Here is a 16,491-nt window from a genome sequence, read left to right as displayed (position 1 = left end):
TTAACACTTTATAATAAGGTTTAATTTGTTAACATTAGGTATGATAAACTAACAATGAATAATCATTCATTCATCTTGGCTATTGTGAATTTAACATTGCTAACCTTTCAGTATATAGTATGGGTAAATTAAAATTAATGAACAAACATAAATTAACAACGAATAATAGATAATACATAAATTAACTTACATTAGTAAAAGCAGTGGAAATCATTGCTCATTTTTAGTTCATGATACCTAATGGATTAATGAGTTCAACCTCAAGGTAAAGTATTACAGAGAATAAATTTGTATAAACGTTAACACTAAGGTATGCATCATTACAAATTTCCCACATTACCTGTATTAACCCAGAGTGGAAAAAATAACTATACTTCCTATTGCTATCCTATACAAATGAACACTGATATTTAGTGGTAGATGGTGGCCTTGAGATTCAAATGTTCTGAAGTGGGTAAAGAAAGTGCTCCAGAAAGACAAAGTAATGTGAAATGTTTGAAAGTTTAAACTATTTCTAAAAGGAATCTATAATTTGTTCAATTATTTTTCCATGCAACATTATGCATAATTCATGCATAATTTTAGAAACCTCATTCGTCCACTTGCACAGCCTTAATTATCAAAATGAAAATGTGACAAATATCTTCTGTAGGTCAGGATGAATTTGTTGGTTTACCAGTTGTCTGGTTATGAAATTATTTCATCTAAAGGCATAGACTCACAATGGTTGAATTTATACATTTTCAGCTTAAACCAAAATATGTTACATTTCTATTACTTTTCTGTTGCCTTCACGAGACACATTCAGTAGTAAAGAGTTGTATTGCTAAGGCCGCAAGACTAGAGGCAGAGTAATTTACTTTCAATTACAAACTAATGGTAAATATAAGACACAAAGGTCTATGGACATAATCACAGCTATATGCTCATTTAAATATTTTTGGTAAATAATTTAAATAATTTTGGTATTCTCGAAATATAAGGCCTGCAGCAAATGCAAATATCCTATGAATCATATTTGGGGGTTAAAAAGCCTAGAAAGGAACATAGTGTTCCTATGTAAATCTTTTATCTACTGTGTGTGTTGCTTGTGTGTAGCTTCATAGAGTAGCCTAGTACAACTAGAAAAAAGTATGCAACAATACCAACGATGGTACAGATAAAAACACCTACAGCAAGATCCTGATATATGTGTCTCTGTGGTGGTAATTATCATGGGAAATGAAGCAATACAAATGACACTGATAAGCTAGCAGAATTTTTTTTTTTTTTTTATTTATTTTTAACCTAGTGCAACGTGATGGTTCAGAACTGTGTTACAGATTCAGTAACCTCAGAATTAGCTGATTGCTTGTCTGGCGCTGTTGGTTGCAAGCTGCAGGTCATACTATAAATCAGCTCCCATATACTGTGAATGACTAATTCTTCAGATCTGTTACTGATGGTGATGGACACTGTTTCAGCTATTTCACATTGTAAGTTTTATTCAAAGCAATAGCAGATTGAAACAAATAAATGCTGTAGCTGAGAAGACAGTCTGAATGGATAATGAATCACGCTTTTCGGTTGTGCCTGAGCCCAGTGATCTTCCTGCTCACTGTATAGCATCAAAATATTATTTTCTGTAAATTTCATCACCTTTATTTTTATTGTTTCATACCATAAATGGTTTACGCTGTGTTGTACCAAGAATACATTAAAGCAGTTTATTTTTATGTTTTTCTAAAAAATAAATAAACCTTCTCCAAACCAAATTTAAATTACTTTTCTGTAATTTTTATGAGTTTTACTGACAAGCCCATCAAAAAACAAATGAGAAATGCCAATGTCTTTAGTACGTGATCTTGGTTCTATTTTTAGTTTTTAAGAAACTGCCTTGGAGCCGTTTGTAAATGTCCTCAACATTGTTATTGAACTATTTTGGAATTATTAAATCATTTTCAGTAACCTTGCTGAGAGACCTCTGAGACATCGTAGGACCAGAAACTACTCGGTCTTATTTTCTATAAACAAGTGCAACCTACTGCTGTGAAAGTGCACGGTAAATGACCTTAACTAATATCTTAATGGATTTGAATAATCAATCTGAGTCTACCGAGAGTAATCGCTGTGGTAAATGTTGTAGTGTTAAGCCATTGCCACTAGTCGGCAGAAATACTCCTTTAATCAGAAATCTCCCAACAGATTTTCACATATTGCTCATGTTCTGGCAAACCCAACAAGGGAGGGGTGAGCTCATATAAAGAAATTCGTGTCAAAATATTTCAAAGATACCATATTTTCTATGTAAATCTTCAAACTTGATCATTTTGGGAGATTTGGGAGATTTCTGATTAAAGGAGTATTTCTGCCGAGTAGTGGCAATTTGCTCAGACGTTTTAGATATTGGGTATTAACTGAATGCTGAAAAAGGTTTTTTTTTTTTTTTTTTTTTTTTTTTTTTTTGGTTCAGAGGAGAGATTAGACATTAAACTGGCAATAATATTACAAGTTAAAAAGTAGAGGTGAGGGGAAAAGTCAAAAAGAAATAGACTGAAAGCAACACTGTCAACCTAAATATATCCAGCCTTGTTTCAAACATATTTTGGAATGTCACAGTGCCATCTTGAATGTTTATGTGTTTTGGTCATAGAATTTCAATGACTCCCTTTGCTCACAGCTCAGAGCAACACCAATGCAAAGTAACTGTCAATGCTACAAAACAACTTAATTATATACTACATGTTATTATCCAGGCTTTAATAATGGAAAAATATACATGCTTATTTTATTAAGCCTTTGGGTTTAAGCTGACATTTTCTTTCATTGTAAAGTACATAGCTACAAAAAGACACCAGGTATTTTATTCACAATTTGATAATGATGACGCAACTGACCTATCTTTACAAATAGATTATTTAAATTAATTCAGGTTTTTAACTTCTATTCATCAAAGAATGCTGAAAAACTTTATTTCTGAAGGATTGTGTAACACTGAAGACTGGAGTAATGGCTGCTGAAAATTCAGCTTTGCCATCACAGGAATAAATTACATTTAAAAATCAATTAAAATAGACAACTGTTTTATTTAAAATTGAATAATGTTTCATAATATTAGTGTACTGTAATCAGATAAATGCAGCCTCGGTGAGAATAAGAGACTTCTTTCAAAACTATTATAAATCTTATTGACCCCAAACTTGTGAATGGTGGTGTCTATATGCAGACTGAGCCCATGTCGTAAAAAGGATTCAGGGGTACCTAGTATGACCTGATGTTCACCTGCATGTGGCACCACAGGTCCAAATCCTTCACAAGCTTATCATACTTCCACTAATGCACATTGGATGAAAACTAGCAGGACCCCATCATGAGATGTCTGTGTAACTACAGCTTCATGGTGCTTGGAAAGGAACCCCATGTCCTCAAATGCCTCACTTTATAGTCTGCATTAATGGAGCTCAGAGAAATGCCATCAGGCAGACAAGCAGGTTTACTTGAATAGGCAATCCATTTAAGGGTTATGCTGGGTTACTACAGGACTTACATGAGTGGTACTGGCCCTGTACTGACTTTGAAAAAATAATTTAAGAAGGACTTCTATCATGGATTTCAGTAAGAGAGGGATGTTTTAGTTGACAGAAAAAAAAAAAAAAAAAAAAGCTAGTGAGTCGGTTTTGGAAAATGCTATGTGCTTGTGTGTCTATTTGTGGCCTTGCTATAATTAGCCTTCATGGCCACGCAAGCTACAGACTGATTGGAAACAGTAGAGTCTTATGCCCCGGTGCACCACTCCAGGAGTCCAACAGCACAGAAGGAAAACACTGAGCTTAGAGCGCACCCCCGAGTGTCCAAGTAAAGACGAAAACATATGGAGAATCTACTGCTGGGATGCTGGCTGTGATGACAGACGAGTCTTGCTGGTCTCCCTAACTTTTTTTTTGTGGTTTCTTGTGAACAGGCTTTAAGAATATATGCTGGATATAAGCAGCTGACTTTGAGTGGACACTTCACTTGTAGACTAAGAAGATGAGTTCCAGAAGGCAGCTGAACCGATCCCTCTCAAGTGATGGAAGGTCTTACTATGGTGGCAGTGATATCAGCCCTCAGAATAGAAGGGTTGGCTGTAGGAGCTACCTGAGCAGTGTTCGATCTGAAAGCAGGTAAAGGTTTCTGATTCCTGATGTAAAATGCATTAAATACATAACTGAAAGTATCATTAAATGCTTAAACATTATGACTTCAATCTTTACAAAGCATATAGATACATATTAAAGTTAAGGGCTAGTAACTAGACGGTTGCTTGTTTGATCCCTGTGAGTGAGCCATGAGCCCTCACTATTGTGCCCTTGTATAAAGCACTTAACCCTAAACCTGGGCTGTCCCTGTAATATGTGGATAAAAGCATCTTTTAAATGACTACTTTCTAAATGTACATGTTTATAGTGAGTGTTATAAATAATGCAGTGGTACTTAAACAACAATCTAAATAGACAGGCCTACATAAATGGTACATAAATAATGCATACTAAAAAGCCATAAGCTTCCTCAGACTATAAATGAATTCAAGCTTACATGACATTTAATTCTGAGCAAACAAATAAATGAAAAAAAAAAAAAAAACAACGAAAAAACAAACAAACAAACAAACAAACAAAAAACACCGGAATGTGTTTGCCTAAAATACAGAGTGATTCAGGGATTCTGTTTCCTCACTAAGAGAAGTCATTTTCTTACTTTACTGCCAATAGTTCAGAGCTCCACCACTGGTCAGTTGAACTCTTGAAAGGCTTGTGTGAAGGTCATAATGTTATAAATAAGTATTCTGCAGTGCCAGCCTCAATAAATGACTTTAAGTGTTTACCAGTGTGCAATTTACCACAGCTGCAGCGGTTTACATTATATAACTTGCATTATATAAGTTAGGGTAGAGTGGGGGAAAATGTGTGTTCAGAAAAGTTATCATAGTTTTAGTGACAATAACATAAATTATAAACAAAGTATGAAAAATGTCCAGAGTTTTCATGTTATTAGATTTTTAGCAAAAATGAAATTTAAAATTGTACCAAAACGCCCCCATGGGGGGGATAAAATCCCCCCTACCAGTCTGACAAAGCAGCTTTAAAAAAAGCTTTATACATTTACAGCAAAATCAGAGTACAGACAGTTTTTGCTTAAAATTAAAAAGAATATAATCAATTATTATGAATTACAAAATTATAATAGCCTATTTGAAACATTATGTTAGCTGATGCTAACTTTAGGTCATTTTTAGATATAAAAACCAAATATTTGTATTCAACCAACTAGTTAGAGGTGTTTTACCCCACTGACTATGTTTGAAAAGAAAAAAAAAATGTCATTCTGAAAATGTAATTTATATTTTTATTAAATAACACATCCTTCCTTATCTGCAGCCCCTACCATTCTCAAATCATATATAACTGTGATGTTCTACAAAACAACAAGCTTTAAAACACTTTTTTTCTTACTGCTGAAAATTAGATCATTTACTGTGAAATCCGTTTTCTCTCTGGTACATAACTAGGGTAAACTTCATGGTGAAAACTTCTACATCACTCTCATCAATGTAGTCCAAAGTTACAATAAAAATTTATCTTGAATTTATCTTGTGATAAATGTATCTTGTTATTTTGGGAAAAACAGTGTTGAAAGGGGGAGGGGGTTATTTTCCCCATCTCTACACTACAGAGATTTCACTTGTTTAATCCTTATTACATTTTTGGAAATTAAAGAATTCCCAAATATAAAGAACTTCATGTAATCTTGTACAAATAGACCTAAGTCCTGTAGTTTCTGTGTGATTTCGGTCATCACTAAAGCAAACTTGTGTGCATGGCTGATGGATTCTTGTGCTTGCTTCATTTCTGCTTAGCTATGCTGGTCATAGATTCTCTCAGTTCAAGCCATCCAGGTAAAAAGACACCTGTTAACCAGGACTAACTTACCTAACAGGTTGACATACAGCCTTGTGCTAAACTTATACAGTAGCAGAAATAGATGTCTACTTCAAATAATAAAACGGTAGATGATTTAAAAAAAATAAAAAATTACCTGACGGTGTTTGTAATGTCAGCAGGTACATGCTATGTATTATGGGTGTTTCATCAATTTAAGGCTCTGTTTTCTCTGTAGACTTTAAATAAAGTTCTCATACTCTCAATAGTTTAATGACTCACAAACACATACATACAGAGGAAAATTTTGTTTTCGAAAATGTTCACAAAAATTTCCACCATTTCTTAAATTAAGCATTGTTTAATAATATAATGTAGTGAAAATTGTGGTGCTGTAAAATTTATGTTAATGTATACAATTATATATAATATACAATTTTTATATATATACAATTATGTTATAGCACTTGCGTATCATTGCTCTTTTGTTGATTTTGATTGATTCTATTGTCCTCATCTGTAAGTCGATTCGGAAATCATCTTCTAAATGACTAAATCTAAATGTAATGCAAATTAAAAATTACAGCTTGATCATAAATGATACACAATAAAAATATTTTGCTCACAAGTTATATTAATCTTTATTTTTCTTGTTTTTATTCACATATATTTTATTTCAATTTAATTGCCTTTGCTCCTTGCAGACATGTTTGTCTAGAATAAAATCTATAAAATGTCCATGAAAATATCTGTACATAAAAGGCATTTCAAAAATAATGACTGACAAAAATATGAAATGTATGGCTTCATATAACAAAAATGAAAGGGGCGTAGGGAGCATAGAAATGGCAGTGAAAGGGACATAGGGGACATAGAAGTTGAAGAAACACCCATTTATGAACTTACTGTAAGGTTAATAAGAAAAGAAAATGTTTATAATAAGGATGTTAATGATGCTGTGACATCTTAATTACCTACAATTATACAAAGTCACACAACCCCTGTCTAACAAAGAGTTTGATTATACACTTTCAATCTTAAGAATTTTATTTTTATTTAATATTGTGTCTGACCTAGCCAATATAAACACTGTAAATCTTTGCATGAATGCTAACAATAATGATGACAGTGATGCCCCTGCTCTGCTGATGATAAGGCAAATTAGTAATACAAATTTAACCTCAGATTGATTACAATATTTACCTCCATATTTAGGAGCACTCTCTGCAGTGTCATGGCCCAATTAACTGAGGAGATACAGCCATCATTTGAGACCACATTAAAATCCAAAGCTGTGTCTGAAGACACTAACGTCAAGTTCAGCTGCGTGGTCTCAGGTATCCAATTAAAGCAAGTGATTCCATTGTGGAACAAGTTGTCCAAACTTCCTGTTCCCCAGTATTTAATTTTAACCGTCACATTTGCAGGCCACCCAGTCCCTGAGGTGACGTGGTACAAAGATGATGTACAGCTGGACAGATACTGCGGCCTTCCCAAATATGAAATTTCACGTGATGACAAGACACATTCACTCCAAATATACAAGTATGATGTTTTCTGAGAAACATTTTTCTTGTTTTGAATATTGTTTAGTGAACATTTAACTGTGTGTATTTCTATCTTAGCTGTACTCTGGAGGATGCTGCAATTTACCAAGCATCAGCACAGAACAGTCGAGGCATCGTGTCATGTTCAGGGGTGTTGGAGGTGGGGACAATGAGTGAGTACAAGATTCATCAAAATTACTTTGCAAAGCTCAAACTGCGAAATGAGAACCGACGTCGTGAGCAGGAGGAGCCCCGCAATGCATGCAAAGAGAATGTCCCAGCAGCCCGTGAGAATGTCAGGGTGAGCAGTCCTGAAAGAGCCCAAAGGAAACGTAGGTCCCCCATGGAGACCAGAGCGGCTGGCAGCCCTTCAGAGGAGAAAGCCATGGAGGTGGATGCTCTCAGTCCAACACCTCCAGTTCAAGAGTCAGTATCAACATCTGTTCATGAAATCTCAAACTGTGAAATGATCACAAACAGAGACAAAGATGGCCAGGGGCTAAGGTATGGCCATGATACCGTGCATAATGCCTCCAGCAAACAGACTAATGAGCATTACGTCAAGAAGAAGATCAAAATCTCAACAGAAGCAAAAGAGGGAATTAAGGAAAACAGACAGAATGGAAGAAGGGAAGAGATAATGAATGAGAGTGGAGCTTCCACTGAAGAGATGGAAGTACAGAACACTGTCGATCAGATCACCTCCGTGACTGAATATGAAAACAAAATGGACATAACAGACAGACAAATAAGTGAAAAACAATCAGTGAAAGTGAACAAAAGCGCCTCAAAAGAATCAAAGAGAGCCCAGGGTGCTCAGACTGCCTCAGTGTCTGAATCTAGAAACAAAATGGACAAAACAGACACAAGAAAATTTGAAAAAACTTCAGCATACACAAACAAAAGTGGCTCAGAAGAATCAAAAAGAGCTCAGGGTGCTCAGATCACATCAGCAACAGAATCTAAAAACAAAATGGACATAGACACAAAAGCAACTGAAAAACAGTCAGAGAGAGTGAACAAAATGGTCTCAGAAAAACCAAAGGGAGCTCAGGGTGTTCAGATCACCTCAGTGACTGAATCAAGAATTAAAATGGACATAACCAGAAATAAGAATCAAAAATTGTCAATGAAAGAAAACAAAAGTCCCTCAGAAGAATCAAAGAGAGCTCAGGGTGCTCATATTGCCTCAGCTACTGAATCAAGAAACAGAATTGGCATAACAGTCACAAAAACGAATGAAAAACAGCCAGTAAAGGTAAACAAAAGTGCCTTCGAAGAATCAAAGAGAGCTCACCATGCCTCAGTGACTGAATCTAGAAACAAAATGGACATAACAGTCACAAAAACAAATGAAAAACAGTCAGAGAAAGTGAACAAAGGTGTCTCAGAAGAACCAAAGAGTGCTCAGTGTGCTCAGATTGCCTCAATGACTGAATCAAGTAGCAAAATGGACATAAAAGACACAAAAAAGAATGAAAAACAGTCAGAGAAAGTCAATAAAAGTGTCTTGGAAGAATCAAAGAGAGCTCAGGGTGTTCAGATTGCCTCAGTGACTGAATCAAGTAGCAATATGGACATAACAGACACAAAAACAAATGAAAAACGGTCAGAGAAAATGCACAAAAGTGTCTCAGAGGAATCAAAGAGAGCTCAAGGTGCTCAGATCACTTCAGTGACTGATTCAAAAATCAAAGTGGACATAACAGACACAAAAAAGAATGATAAGCAGTCAGAGAAAGCAAAGGAAAGTTCCTCAGAATCAAAGAGAGTTCAAAAGCCCATTACAACCCAGAAACAACTGCCACTGAAGTTTTCCATGACAACCCAGATGAACAAGGTGGTTGAGAACACAAAGCTGACTAAATCATCTGACAAAGGGACGTCAAACCTCCAACCTCAAGCTCTAGATAATATCCAGAACTGTAATCCAAGAGTTATAGACAACAAGCTCATGGATTTTGATGACCACAGGAATAAAACTCCAGCAGGTACATGTGTGAGGATCTTTCCTCATTCCTGTGGTGGGAATGACGTCAATGTGGACACAGGGGAGAGGAATGCGTCTGCATGCTCTCTTAGGAGCTTGGTGAGTGTTTCCTCATGCTCTGGCCGTGACCTCATGCGAGTGTAATGTTCCCAGTGGTAGTGAGACCAGTAAGCCCCCCACCACCCCAACCAAGTCACAATCATAAACTAAAAATAGAGCCGCAAGCATGACTTTGATGATGTGACAAGACCCGTCTTATATGACACACAAGTAGGGAAACAGACAATGATAATATTCCCATTACGCACATTGTGGCTCCAGGGCACATGGAAGTATAGAGATCCTAAGATCCATCAAATATGTTTGTTGTCCCTAATCACCTGTTGCTACATGACGTTTTAAAAGTAGATACAAAATATAACTTTACTATGCAAGCTGTAAGTGCTGTGGACAGACCAGCTGCTCTCCTTTTAATATCTCACATTCCCCTCTGATCTCATAAAGCCTTAAAATACTCTCTAAATATGGGCAGTGCAACAGCTTCCCCAAGGCAATAGATGCTAAATAAGAAACAAAGATAGACCTAGTCAACTGGAAACAGGTGGCTTCTCATTCTAACTTGTAATCATATAATTAAGGAATTCACATTATCTAATGTGGGGTCTGTCAAATAAAGTACTGTTGAATCCACTTATTTTCTCTCGTTTTCTCTTAGCTAAATGAGAGCTAATCAAGTGATAATATTACAGAGGTTCAGCTAACACAATGATCTGTTGATTTTAATTAATGACTGAAGTGCTAAGTGGCAGACTCTCCCTGCAGATTTACAGTAATAAAGCACAGCTGAGCTGAGCCAATATATCTGTTTTAAATCTGCGTATAAGTACATTATCTTCCCATCTTCCCATAAAGGAAATCATCTGGAGTCCTTGTATCTGCGTATAAGTACATTATCTAATATATATATATATATATATATATATATATAAACTGTTAACAGGTCAATGAGTGATATACATTAAAGAGATAATTCACCCAAATTATGAAAAATTTGTTCAGTTCTTTTGCTGACTCTCATGTTGTTCCAAACCTGTAGAACTTTTAGAACTTTCTTTTGTTTGTGGAACACAAAAGATCTTTAAAAAAAGTCTACATTACAGTTCAATCATACTTTTATTCTGAAAATATATAATAAATTGTTCAGAAGTGACAGTAATGTTTACATTGTTACAATTAAATTAATTGCATTTTTTTAAATAAACTAAATCTTGAAAGAAGAAAACAGTTGTTTTAAACTAAAAATATTTCACAATATTACTGTTTATACTGTATTTTGAACATTGACTGTGCAATGACAGTCAGTGGGTCCAATGCTGTTTTAGATCCAATGACTTTCACTGCATGAAAAAAAATATTCTTCTAAATATCTTCTTTTGTGTTCTGGGTTTGGAACATCATTTTTGGTTGAGCTATCCCTATAAAGCTTCTGAAAATTCTATGATTTCAGTCTGCAGGTGATACTCACACTCAACCCACAGAGCCACCAATTTGTGGAGACGTTCCTCCTTTTCACAAGGAAGCACCCATGGATATAAAGCAGCAACCCTCATTAATACACGAGGTCACTGCGAGTGTTACGGAAACACTCAGTTCCTGCCACCTTGCATCACAGGGAAAGAAGCTGAGAACAGGTGATCAGTCTGTCGCATCAACAAAGAGCAGTACACTTGTCACTGAGCCTCAAAACACTCAGCCGAGTGAGAAAATCTCCTCAGGTCATATTTCACACATGCTTCAAGATGGCCAAGTCACTACAGCTATGAGTTCCTCATTAGGAGATGACACACTAACTAACATGTGTGAGAAGGATAGCAAAGTTGAAAGCCGACTTATCAAAGAGTCTGATAAACTAAAAGGTGAAACAAAACTTGCATCTGTTTCTAAAGAAAAGTCAACGGCAAACCATTCCACAAATCAAGTCATTGTTACAGAATTTGTACAATTTCGCACGACAAACTCAGATGTGTTGCAACCACAGACCATGAATGACTCATCAATCTCTAATGTTCAAATGAAAGATAATAAGGCCCAAGAGTGGCAGAGCACTTGTCTTGAATCTACAGACAATGTTGCTAAAATGGACATACAGGCGCAGTCTAATGTAACCACATCTGAAATACCCAAATTAACTCATCAAAAAACCAATGATCATTCTGACCCCTCTACATTCCTTTCCCAATGTTCAAAGGTTTTACCCACAGAATTTACCATTCCTACAATATATATAACAGATGTGGACAGCATATCTCAAAATAGTACAGAAACAGAACACACTGTAGATGCTGTTGAAACCAGAACTGAAATAAATACAGTAACCTCTAACGTGACACATAGCAACACAATCATGCAAGTAGGTAATATATCTGAATGCACAGACACCAAGAACAAAACCACAGCTGTTTTGGAATCTGAAGGACTGCATGATGAAAAGCTTGATCTTTCCCTGCATTCACAACCCTCTGAAGTCAACAAGCCTCATCAACAGCCACTAACTCAAGAAAAACTGATTCAAGGACCTGAATCAAGTCACTGTGTCACTGACTTTGTTGCATCAGACTTAATTAGATTGAAAGATGTCACTATGCAATGTCACTCTGCTGACAAAATCATAAAGACCAATGAAGCTGACTTAGCTGAAATTAAAGAAACAGATTTTCATCTGAATACTGATCCGGACTCCTTCATAAAACAATTGAAGTTGGCTGCATTAGACCTCGAGAGTCCAAATCTAAGTACTACAGCTAAGATAAAAGCTGCACCCCATATAAATGCGAAAGAAAATATTAAATGTGGCGAGGAAGAAAATTCTGCAGTGACAGAGCTCACTTCCTGTAAGGTAACAATTCCATCAAAGCCTACAGACCAGGTCTTCAACTCTGCTGCTGCCCACAGTGAGCTTGCCACCAAGACCGATCAAAAAACTACATTACCCAGGATTAAAACAGAGAAGATTGAAACAGGAATGACCGTATGTCTTGAAGAAGCAAAAAGAGATTCATATCAGGGGGACAATATATCTTTGAAGACACAACCTGCATCTCTATCACAATTAGTCAGTAACACACCATTGAAGACATCATTGGAAACACACTCCCCTCGTCTCACCCAGAGGACTGTCCAGGCTGACCTCCCCAAACCTGCAGGAAATGAGAATGTTAAGCCCAAATCAGCAGAGAAAGACAAAGAAAACCAATTCAAAGGTAAAGACAGCAAGGAATGGACACTGAACACACAATCCTGCAGTTAATGTGTTTTTAATTAATAATGTAGACAAGTGTTTCACAAAAGCTGCTTTTCCAGCAAAGCTATTGCTATTCCCTAGGAATCACACTTATGGCTAGTACCCTCTGGTCCCACTGTGTATCTCACCATTATGACTCTTTGTTTCCCCCTTTATCTTCTTTTCTCTCTCCCTCCCTTTCAACTATCTGCAGTCCCACAGGTTATCCGTAAAATCCGACCAGAGGTGTTTGATGCCTCTGGACACCTGAAACTCTGGTGTCAGTTTTTTAACATAGTAAGTGACTCAACAATAAAATGGTACAAGGATGAAGTAGAAATTGCTGAGATAAAGAGAAGGTATGCACTCCTTTCCGCTTTACTGACTTCTAAGTGGTATTCAGCACCCAATATATTATATTATACCGCAAAATAATATAAAAATCGCTTCCTAGCAGACAACAACAGCATGTGTTGCGATTCACGACTCTGTAAATCAAAAACAAACAGCGATTTGTTGTCTGATTTACTCTTATGAGCCAGTTCTTTGTAGTGAATTAGATACATACAGCACAACCTTCACAGTCCAGTTCACGAACAAATAGCCTTAGACTCAACTCTTTTAAGTTGTTCAGATGGGCAAAGTTCTTCAGAGCATTTAGACTTGAAATGAAGTACTTCTTTTTTTCTTTTTAAGATTCCTAAAACTTCCCTACTGAAAAAAAAGAGACCATCAGAGAATTTTTAATGGTTTTACTGGTTATAATGCGAATTTTACTACATTTAACGGAAACTGTAATGGACCCTGTTGGTCTCTACTGATAATTATTTGCCTCCTAATGGTGGTTTGTTAAAACCACTAAATCCTAATGGAATATGTCCCAAAACACACTATATGAAACCATTTTTTAATGGTTTGTAATGTTTGTAATGGTATTTTATTTATTTTTTTTCTTCAGCAGGGTTTAAAATATCACTACTGACTATTGGTTTATATGATGACTGGTGGTTCATAAAGCGTGCAATATTATTATGTATATTATTATAAGCTGAGCGTACCTGCTGATGGTATTTTGTTTTGTTGTCTCTTCTAGTGCAGGAGATGAGACTCAAGTGTGCTTGGCTATTATACAGATGTCCAAAAGAGACTGTGGTGTTTAAAGATGCACCATTACCAATGAATATGGCAAAGATTTCACAGAGTATCTTCTTAGCACAGAGTGTAAATACCACCCCCCCCCACACCCTGTTTTTCATGTTCTTTCTAATATTTGACTTTGTGTGAATTGCCCATATGTTATATTTCTCAAACAATTTGTTCTAGAGAATTTGTTATATTTGTGACAGCATTTTGTGTTGTCTTTTGCATCTGTTGACAGTTCTGTCCAATATACTTCTGCATGAGAAGCTCAAGGAAGGTAAAAAAAATAGTAGCTGTATAGTGCTTTCAGTCTTTTGTTTACCCCTCAGTACCTACATGTATATCTCTGTGCCCTTTACAATTTCTCTCTCTCTCTTATATGTAGTTGGGGAGGAGATTGAGATGACTCCTCTGATCTTCAGTAAAGGTCTTGCTGATGCAGGTTGCTGGGGCTCAAAGTTCTATGGCCGTGTGACAACAGAAGAAGCTCAGGTTGGACTGGGATGTGAGCACAAAACCAGACGGCTGAAAGTGATCTACGGATTAGATCCCGTGTTTGAGTCAGGCAGCTCATGTTTTATGAAAGTGCGAAGCCCTATTGCATATGAGAGCAGAGAGGAGACTGTCTTGGCTGAAAGGAATCTTCAAATCACAAAACAGGTGACAGATGTTTCAAGTTCTTTAAATGTCCGGATAAATTTATAACATTTCTCAAAGATAAGTTTTAATGTTTATCCATCATAATTTGATAGGACTGTAGAATTCAGAACATGGCTAGAGAGTACTTCAAGATCTTTGCTACAGAGACAAGAGTGATAGAGAGCTTTGGTGCAGCACTGGAGTAAGTGAAATTTTTTTTTCTCCTACTTAGCTCTGTGCAAAGCATAAGATTTTATTTTAGTGTTCTATCAAGGTCAAAGAGCATATGAGAATCCTAGCTGATCCCACATGTGTTGTCACTGTGACTTGTATATTTTCAGGGTAATCCCTCTATACTTCATGTACTTGCCAGCGAGCAGTATTCCTTATGCAACAGTGGAGGCAGAGCTTAAGGGTGTCTATTTGCGGTATTGTGGACTGGATCGCACCGGGTCACTGGTATTTAATGAGAAGTTAGAAGTGGCACAAAAGTGTTCTTGTCTCCAGCACTGGATCTACCAGTGGACCAATGGAAATGTGCTGTTCTCCAGACTTGAGGGTAAATTAAAAATAAATATATCCAAATCAAATTATTCTGCATATATTTTTACACTATTTTTCAGATGACTCTGATTCTATTGTTTTTCTTTCATGTTGCAGGAGTTGATACAATACTGACAAATATCGGAATAGCAGTCAGATCAAAGGGGTGGGTATCTGTTAGTACTTTTAAAACAATTGATTCAGGCTTTTTAATGGTGATATTCATTCTACTGGATCTAATACTTACACATGGGAATTACACTGCTTTCAAACGTTTGGGGTCAGTGCCATTTTATTTAAAAGAAAAAATGATATTTAACATAAATGCTGTTCTTTTAAATGTTCTATTATCATCAGAATGGTTTCTGAAGGATCATGTGACACTGAAGACTGGACTAATGGCTGCTGAAAATTCGGCTTTGCCATCACAGGAATAAATTACATTTTAAACTATATTTAAAAAGTTAAAATGTTTAAAATGTTAATATTATTTCACAGTATTGCTGTTTTTATGGTAATCTTGCCTTGGTGAGCATAAAGAGACTTTTTTAATAAGAGGCTAAACCCAGACTGAATGGTATTCAGTTAATTAATTGGTTTAAACATTAAAAAACATTTAAAGTGCTGTAATATTACTCTGTAAATTCAAGATGCATTCATAATGTTTTTTTTTCTTTCTTTTTTTTTTTCTGATGTAGGTATCAGGGGTTTCCTTGTGAGGCTAATCCGAAGGTTTTCGAGCAGTTTCAGATTCAGCATCAATGTAATTACTTCTGTGGTCTCTTAAACCTCAAACCTCTCAAAGCCCCAGAAACACTTCAGACTTCAACCAGACCCAAGGGTTCAAGCAGCCCACTACTACAACATAAAACAGCACCCAGCTCCTCCAGTCCCCAGACCCCACGCAAGGCCACAAAGAGCCCCAAAGTATCCCGCAAGCTTAACCCACAGACATCCACCTAACTTAAAATAAATTAGGCACTATACATAGGAAAAACTAAAGGAAAAAGAGAGGTCTGTCTGTTATTGAATTGGAACGTTGATCACTGACCTGCAGTTAAGATGCAGCTGCACTTACTACCTGAATGCAAGTAAAAACAACTTTTGATAAATGCACCATTTTAAATGAAATATGCAAATCCAGCATCATTACCTAATCTTCTGTTGCAGTGCTCTTTACAGAATCCATTCTGTAATCCCTTTAGAGGTTTATGAAAGGCCATTGTAAAAATATGTGTGATAATGTCAAGTGGAGCTGTAGCACTACAAACTTTATATTACCTCTTTGTATATTTCAAAAGGAAGTACAGTGCTGTTGGATGATTAGCTGTTTGTAAATAGTAATTTAAAATAAGAATTTAGTTCATTATAAATGAGTTTTATTGTGTGAAAGCATATTATTTCAATTGTGGATTAACATGAATAATGCATATCTGGAAAATATCATTTAAATTT

General features: G+C 36.0%; 1 protein-coding gene across 1 annotated transcript; it reads left to right on the top strand.

The window, feature by feature from the left end:
- The first annotated feature begins 3,225 nt into the window (after window positions 1–3,225).
- Window positions 3,226–14,342, top strand: alpk3b (alpha-kinase 3b). The gene is made up of 11 exons (XM_042727596.1): window positions 3,226–3,902; window positions 4,000–4,142; window positions 5,876–5,914; window positions 7,113–7,234; window positions 7,325–7,442; window positions 7,523–9,533; window positions 10,942–12,694; window positions 12,929–13,073; window positions 13,808–13,935; window positions 14,093–14,131; window positions 14,240–14,342. The coding sequence occupies exons 1-9, from the start codon at window positions 3,756–3,758 to the stop codon at window positions 13,872–13,874; spliced, it is 4,545 nt and encodes a 1,514-aa protein (XP_042583530.1). The 5' UTR covers window positions 3,226–3,755; the 3' UTR covers window positions 13,875–13,935; window positions 14,093–14,131; window positions 14,240–14,342.
- Window positions 14,343–16,491: the final 2,149 nt, after the last annotated feature.

Source organism: Cyprinus carpio, chromosome B7, assembly GCF_018340385.1.
Source record: "Cyprinus carpio isolate SPL01 chromosome B7, ASM1834038v1, whole genome shotgun sequence".
Lineage (NCBI taxonomy): Eukaryota > Metazoa > Chordata > Actinopteri > Cypriniformes > Cyprinidae > Cyprinus > Cyprinus carpio.
The sequence above is the reverse complement of the archived record's forward strand: the minus strand, read 5'-3'. Positions and strand labels throughout refer to the sequence as shown.